Source organism: Psammomys obesus, unplaced genomic scaffold (assembly GCF_907164565.1).
Source record: "Psammomys obesus unplaced genomic scaffold, mPsaObe1.curated_primary_1811, whole genome shotgun sequence".
In the NCBI taxonomy this organism is placed as follows: Eukaryota; Metazoa; Chordata; class Mammalia; order Rodentia; family Muridae; genus Psammomys; species Psammomys obesus.
Window position 1 is genome coordinate 52,533,994 of NW_026587216.1, and position 8,549 is coordinate 52,542,542.

The 8,549-nt window shown below is 43.0% G+C and overlaps 1 protein-coding gene across 1 annotated transcript in view; it reads right to left on the reverse strand.

The window, feature by feature from the left end:
• Window positions 1-984: 984 nt before the first annotated feature.
• Window positions 985-8,549, reverse strand: part of Fhl5 (four and a half LIM domains 5) — a 15,631-nt gene continuing 8,066 nt past the window's right edge. Inside the window, exon 5 of the mRNA XM_055603589.1 lies at window positions 985-1,148. Coding sequence (XP_055459564.1) covers window positions 985-1,148 — 164 coding nt within the window. The remainder of the gene's footprint in view (window positions 1,149-8,549) is intronic.

Here is an 8,549-nt window from a genome sequence, read left to right on the forward strand (position 1 = left end):
CAGAGCATTGGGAGAACAAACTGCTTTCCATGTGTCCCAGGCTAGGCAGGGCCATGGCCAATTGCTGTTTGAAACAAACATAGTTTGTATGGTGACAGAATTTCACCTAAATTTCCAGTGTGACAGAATAAATGATGATTTGTGGACTGGCTGCTTAGCGCTTTCAAGTCCTGGTCATGCAGCAGATTAGGGCCCTCAGGTTGGCTGGCTTTGGGAGAGCGGGGTGGAGGAGGCATAGAAGAACTGGGGGGGATGCTCCTCTATAGCCCCCTTTGCTGTATTGTGCTTGTTTTCGGGTCCTGAATCTCCACCCGTGAATTATTATTAGTAGTAGAATAAGTGTTTACTTTTGCTAGGTTTCTTTAAAGCTCACGTTTACGTTTGACCATTAATCATTATGTAATTTCGAAGGCAAAATGCGTGAAGTTTAAAAATAACTGAGTCCTATTATGCCTTAGGTATCTGGATGACAGTCATGCTCTAACACTGAACTGAGTCCCTAACGTTCGTTTTCATGAGTGAAAATGTAATGACCTATTTACTTTAAAGTTTTGCCTTTGGGGACAATTATTCTGGTTAGAGTCACTTAAAGAACAAATAGAATCTGTAAGCATTTAAAAAAGGCATTGTGGGCTTTGAAAATACAATTAATCTAAAGTGTGTTGAAATCCATGCTTTGCTCTCCCTAGGTAGAGATGATGCCCATTGTACTTAAGTACAAAGGTCCTATAGTTTATTATTATTTTTTTATTTTACCCAGTACTTGTGAACAAGGATTTCGTGAGAACTCCATTCTTTTAGAGTTCTGTGGAGTTCGCGTGTTCCTCAGTGTAGAGTTCAACTACAAAGTGTGCTAAACCTTTTCTCCTGGTTACCCCACACTATACTGCCTTCTAAAATACAAATAAGAAAGGAGTGCCGCTGAGCTTCGGATTTAGTGAGAGCAAAGGCAAACTGGGTTTCGGGTGGGGACGGACTGTCTTTCTACAAGTTGGTGTCTGCCCCGGAGCCGCACTTGCGGCAGAAGATCTCCATGTTCTGGGTCAAGAACCCTTCGCCCACCAAGGACACGGAGCACTTTCCGCAGTTGAAGCACTCGCTGTGCCACTGGCGGTCTTGAAAGCAGATGAACTTGGCACCTCTGAGACCTGTAAAGAAATTGAAGGTAAACAGTAATCCATTCTTTCAGTGACCAGATTGAGAAGTTAGCAAATCCTCTAGAAACCACTGAAGACAGTGGTGAGCAAGGCCCTGTAGACTTGAGTAACTCCCACAGGCTGTGGCCTCTGGACTCTTGTCCAACTGAGAATTTCAGCCACATACGATTCCTATCTCAATTCCTCTGAAATCTAAGGAAGTACAAAGAATATGGTTAGGCATTGATTTTTTTTTAAAACCTTTTTGGGGAGGAGGCAGGTGAAAACTGCAAAATAGTTACGAGACTACAGTGTGGTGGGGAGGGGGAGGCCCACAGGATCCGAACATGAATGCATTTTACCCTGCTGTTCTCGCGATCCAATTTTCCTAGCTGCAAACTGAGAACACAATTAAAGGAATGCACTCTGCAAAGTCTGGGCCTTCACGCTTTAGTGACTTTATTTCTCAGTTTTCCATGCTTAATTTTACTTGGAGTAAGTCCTATTTGGAGATGTTTGAGGACAATTTTCCTAAGACTTGAGTCGAGAATTTCTTCTAGACTAGCGTGGACACTAACAGTTTCAGTACCAGCAGCTTCAGCCCAGAGTTCTAATGCCAATGGAGGGATCTCTTAACTCTAGCTGCCTGGTCACCTTATTCAGAGATGATTCTAAGAAGGCCTTCAGCCACTCTCACAACTTTGGCTAAATTAGTTTTTAAACTGCTTGAGCTAAATTAGTTTCTAAAACACTCACTAAAGCATTGACCTTTGTCTTTCTAATATGATTTCAGGATGCACCTCAACAAATTTATGTCCAGTAGCTGTAGAGAAAAAGGAAAGTTCTAGAAGTTGGGAAGTGATTGTAATAGACGGGTGGGATCTATTCATTTCATTAGACAAGTTGTCTCCACATAATATTTCTGTTTTGGATTTATGGTGACTTATCACTTAAGGAGTGATGAATGTATTTTCTGTGGCAATTCACATGTATTACCTAATTCTCTCATGAGAAAATGAAGCACAAAGTATGAATATGAATCGACTTCAGATAAATTTTCTGAAAATGATAAGGGATTTACATTTAATATATTTTTCACTTAAAATGTTTATATAAATGTCTGTTGTGCTCGTGTGTGTATAGGTGACTGAAGATGCTAAACAAGGTCCATTGGAGCTTCATTTACAGGTGTTTGTGAATTAGCAATATGGATGCCGGGACTTGAACTCTGGTCCTCGTGATTGAGCAGCAAGCACTGTTAACAACTGAGCCATCCCTCCATCTATGTAGGAGCTTAGCTCATAAAGAAGTTCAGATCCTGTTAAGTTTCAAGTGGGACAAATGGCTGAGGTGCCCATTTATCAAAACGGACCTGGACTCCGGGTTATCCCAGCATCCCTCAGTCCAGGGTATGGTTTCAGGGTATGGTTGGCATACCCCACTTCTACCCTGAACTTTCTCGTCCAGTGGCTGGGCTGGCCTTCCCCAAGAGACTCTTTTCTATGTAATCCAGGCATTTTGAACCTTTTGCCTCCTGGCTTCTGTACTTGGTTCCCCTCTCTCCTTTTTCTTCTCCTCTCCTTTCCTCTTCTTTCCTCTCCTCTCCTCTCCTTTCTCCTTTCGTCTCCTCTCTTTTCTCTCTCCTCCCCTCTCTCCTCCTCTTTTTTCTCATGTGGCTCAGGGTCATGACCGCTCTGGACTCTCCCAGACATGTCTTCTTCTGGCCATGTCTGTCCCCTCCTCCACACCTAGCAGCAGTTGTGTCCATTCCTTTCCTCCCCTTTTTTTATTCAGATATTATGTTTTCTTTATTAAACATTCAGCTTGGGTATCTATGATAGTGTTATCATTCTTTTATAATAAGAGTGAGCTGGTAATCTACTGTACTGACTCATTTTATGTCTACTTGACATAAGCTTGAGTGGTCAGAGAAGAGGAGGAGAGCCTCAACTGAGAAAATGCCTCCATAATATCCACCTGCAGAAAAACCTGTAAGGCATTTTTTAAATTAGTGAGTTGTGGGCGAGGGCCCAGCCCTTAGAGGCGTGGTGGTCCTATGATCTGCAAGAAAGCAGGCTGAACAAGGCAAGAAGAGCAAGCCAGTAAACAGGCCCTCCATGGCCTCTGCATCAGCAACTGTCTCCAGGTCCCTGTCCTGTGAGTTCCTGACCTGACTCTCTTTGATAATAAACAGTGATATAAAAGATTACGCCAAAATAAATCCTTTCCTCCCCAACTTGCTTTTTTATTATGGTTTTTATTGCAGCAATAGAAACCCCAAGTAAGACATATAACAATTAATTATTTTTTATGCCTTAACTGTAAAAGTAAGGTTCTGTGTTTACATAAATAATCTCTCTCAATAAGACATCATTGAATGTGTAGGACTTTGGTGCCTATGAATTATTCTCAATTTTATTCGCAAGCTGAGCACAAGGCAAATGTAAAAGTAACTATAGAATTTTACAAAGAAAAAAAGATGGAAGCATCTAACAGTAGGATGCTGAAGTCTGACCCAACCCTTGAGGTGTTGATGAATTGTTCTAAATTTGGTTGTGTTTACTTCTTTAGGTCACCAGGGTCATTTGCTACAAGAAAGTCTTTTAGGAGACTGATCTGCTGCTGGATGTGGTAGTGCATGTCTTTAACATCAGGACTTTTGAGGCAGAGGCAGGCAGATCTATGTGAGCCCAAGGCCAGCCTAGTCTACTTATTTGGTTTCCAGGGTAGCCAGGGTTACATACTGAGATCCTGTCTAAAAAAGAAAGAAAAAAAGAAAGAAAAAAAAAAAAGAAAGAAAAAAGTGTGTGTGGGGGCAAGGAGGGAAGCAGGAAGGAATCATTGACACCTATTTCATCTGGCTTCATCTGTACCTGATAAACCAATAAAATACAATGCAGCAATCATTGAGTCCTGGAGCCTGCCACTCTCCAGTCTTATCCCCAACATGTGTATTTAGCCCTTGTTTAACCTTCATAGAGTAGCCATTACCATCATCTTCAATCTGTAGAGAAACACTGAGCAACAGTGAAGTTCAGCCACTTACGGTCGCCGCTGGTGAGATTTGACGCAAACTCTGCAGTCTGGCTTTACAAGCCATTAACCTCACTAAATCCACTTTATCCTTGTGGAGAGCCTAAATGGGAACGTTAATGCTTCTTCCTGTAGAAACTTAGCACTTGAAACTCCATTTTCTCTAAATTAAATGAAGGGAAGCTAATATTCTGTCCTTTCCCACTCATTTTGTAGATAAGGCAAGTGCGGGCCTCAAGGGGGCATTGTTTCCCGATCATCGCACAGTAGCCAGCAACACAGGCAAAAACAAGGGCTATTAATGCCAAGTTCAGAGAACTTTTATTATATCAAGTTGCTTCCTCTAACTTAGATAGTTCAAGGGTAGTGAACAGCTTTTTTTTTTTCAGTTTTTATTTTGTTACATCCTAAGCATGCTCCCTCCCTCCTCTTCTCCCAGTCCCCCTTCCCCTCCTTCCTCCTTACCATCTCCCCTTTCTCCTCTTTTAAACTATCTTCCCGTCTTCCTCCCCTCTCCCTGTATCAACCCTCCCCAGCTCATTAAGTCACATCAGGACTGAGCATATCTACATCCCCTGAGGCCAGGCCAGGCAGCACTGCCAGGGAGAGGCGATCCAACCTGAGACCACCCCAGGGTAGAGAGCCAGCCTCTGACACTATTAATGATGCTCTGCTATGCTTGCAAATAGGAGTCTAACTTGGATGTCATCTGGGAGGCTACAGGCAGCAGTGGATCAAGAAAGATGCTGGGACTTACCAGCAAGCATGGGGCTGAGCTCTGGGGGTCCTATGGAAGTGTTGGGGGAAAGATGGAAGAACCTGGAAGGGTCAGGAACCTCACAAGAGGACAAACAGAGACAACTAACCCAGTCTCATGGGGGTTTACAGGGACTGAGGCATCAACTAAGGAGCACACAGGGTCTGGAGCTAGGCCCCCTGTACATAAGTGGCTGATGAGCTGCTTGGTGTTCATAGATTGCCTGGCAAGTAGAGGAGGGTGAGGGCTCTTTCTAAAATGGACTCTATTGCCTACTTTTTAGTGAACATCTTAAAGAGGAAAGATCATTGTAGTTATACATTTTTAGAAAAAATTAATATTAATTACAGTTTATTCACTTGTATCCCAGCTGTATCCCCCTCCCTCATTCCCTTCCCAACCTCCCTCCCTATTCTCCTCCCATGACCCTCTCCAAGTCCACTGATAGGGGAGGTCCTCCTCCCCTTCCATCTGACCCTAGCCTATCAGGACTGGCTGCATTGTCTTCCTCTGTGGCCTGGTAAGGCTGCTCCCCCCTCAGGGGAGGTGATCAAAGAGCCAGCCACTGAGTTCATGTCAGAGACAGTTCCTGTTCCCATTACTAGGGAACCCAGTTGGACACTGAGCTGCCATGGGCTACATATGAGCACAGGTTCTAGGTTATCTCCATGCATGGTCCTTGGTTGGAGTATCAGTCTCAGAAAAGACCCCTGGGCCTAGATTACTTGGTTATGTTGTTCTCCTTATGTAGCTCCTGTCCCCTCAGGTCTTACTATCTTCCTCTTCTTTCATAAGATTCCCTGCACTCTGCCCAAAGTTTGACTATGAGCCTCAGCATCTGCTTTGATACCTTGCCAGGTAGAGTCTTTCAGAGGCCCTCTGTGGTAGGCTCCTATCCTGTTCCCTGTTTTCTCCCTCTTCCAATGTCCATCCTGTTTGCCTTTCTGAGTAAGGATTGATCATCTTACCCAGGGTCTGCCTTCTTGCTTAGCTTCTTTAGGTGTACTGATTTTAGTATGTTTATGCTATATTATACGTCTAATATCCACTTACAAGTGAGTATATGCCATGTGTGTCTTTCTGCTTCTGAGATACCTCACTCAGGATGATCTTTTCTAGTTCCCACCATTTGCCTGCAAATTTCATGATTTCCTTGCTTTTAATTGCTGAGTAGTATTCCATTGTGTAAATGTACCATAATTTCTGTATCTGTTCTTCCATTGAGGGACATGTAGTTATACATTCTAATTTTTATCATTATATTCACAAATATGTATGGCTTTCAGCACTCACTAAAGGAACTTCTCTTTATAGCAAAGGGAAACCATTACAGAGAGCCATAACTGGACAAAATGCATTTATCAGTGGATGGTATGAGCCTAGTTCCAAACAGTTACAACGACAACAGAACTCTTGCACTTAAAATGTCTAGCAGGGAATATCTTTGAAGAGGGGATGAACTGTGAAGTGTGTGAGATTGTGTCTCCTGGAGAAAGCTGCATTAACAAGATTTGAATAATGTCACTATAGATTCAGAAGGTGAAAATCTATCTCATGGGTTCCAAACCCTAGACAAACCACCCCCCCCCCCCCCCCCCCCCCACAGTAACTAGTGGCGTAGGAAGAGTTAGCCTCTCCCAGGGATCACCACTGTAATTGGTTGTCCACTGCAAAGATGTCATCCCTGAAAACATGTACAGAAACACAGAAACGGACTCAATAGGTTGGACTTATATATATTTGTGTTTGTGTGTGCAACAATAATCAAAGGAAAAGTGGCTACCAAATTGAGCATAAGGAGGGAAAATGGGAGTTTGAAAGGGGAGATGGGAAGGGATGAAGGGACGACTGTGAAGGGAAGAAGTGATGTAATTATATTTTAATTAAAAAACAAAAAAGATAAAAATAGTTATAATTTATAACTATTATAAATTATATAATAGTTAAATAGTTATAATAGTTAAAATGTTAATATCTGTAATTGGTTCAAAGGAAGCCGATTCATTGTGATAACATCAGTAAATCACATGCAACTCACCTTTACGTAGATTTTAGTTAAATGTAGGTTATTGTAAAAAAGCACCCTAACATAAATAGCTTCTTTTAAAATTAATGTTGAAGGAGCCAAGGATGTCAAGGACACCACAAGAAAACTTACAAATCAATGAACCTGGGCCCATAGGGGACACAGAGACTGAACCATCAACAAAAGAGCATGCATGGGATGGACATAGGTCACCTACACATATGTAATAGACATGCAGCTTATTCTCATGAGTGTCCTGGTCCCTTAGCTACTGGAGCAGGGCTGTCTCTGACTCCGTTGCCTGCCTTTGGATCCGTTTCCCCTACCTGGGCTGGCTTGACTGGCCTCAACTCTACTGCAACTTGATGTGCCAAGGGGGAGCTGATATCCATGGGAGGCCTCCCCTTCTCTGAGGAGAAAGGAAGGGGTCAGGAGAAGGTGAGGGAAGGTGAGAGGGAGAGACCGAGAGGAGAGGAAGGAGGGAAGCTTTGATTGGGAAGTAGAGTAAGTGAATAAACAAATTAATGGAAAATCCTCTAAAAACAGAAATATTAGAATGAGCTCAAAGTTTTTTCAGGCATTTGTCTTAAGACAATCCTTGGAAATTCTTTTAGGTTGACTCTTCTTACTTAAATACTATCACATTTCGACTATTTTTCAGTCTGGTCTTTTGTTTATGTTTTTGTGTATAATAAAACAAAATGTGTTGGCTTTTTGTCTATACAGAATGAAGCCTGATGAAGTTGGCTGATGGAACATTCACCGGAAATACCACTTAGGTGCCGGTGTCTGTCACGGATCAGACTTGAACCCATCAAGTTCAGGGCTTTTGTAGGCTCTGTGAGATCACCATTAACTGTTCGACTTCTCACAGAGCTGTAAAAATATTTTGAATTATTTAACATCACAATTTTCTCATCACAGGGCCTTTTTCTCCCAGTTTAGTTGAAATTAGAGCAGGCTGTGATGGGAGGCTTTCCCAAGGAGACTCTGGAGGCCTGGTGCTTTTGAACCAGGAGATCCCATGGTCTAACGAACAGTGTTGGGGCTGGTAGCTGGCTCCCTCGGCAGGAGCTGCCAGATGAGTAGAAGGCAGGAGAGCCAAGTGGTTAGGAACACATGCTCAGAAGTCCAGTAGCGTGGAACTGTTACTGTGAGACCTTGTAAGAGCTGAACAGCAGAGGGAGAGTATGGGGAACCTATTTCTGTAGCAGGCAGCCACTCAGCAGCTCAGGAGGCTGACTAGGGAATGAGAAGGCAGCCTGTCTGTGGCGAGCTTTTAATTTGCTTCTACTTGCAACAATGCATTTTATATGAGTTCCCTCCTCAACCCTGCCAATTTAAATATTGGCCAAGTAAAACCTGTCTGCTAGCCAAACACTTCCACGGACCAGTGTGAGCTGGAACACATGGTGCTTCTATCTGGACAGACAGGATTGTGCTTAACCTGGAGATGGCTTTCTCCCTTTACAAGTGGGTGGAAAGACTGCAGGTTTGGCTTAGCAGAGGAAATATTTTCCTTAATTTGAAAATACACATAGATTCAACAGACACACACACACACACACACACACACACACACACACACACACACACA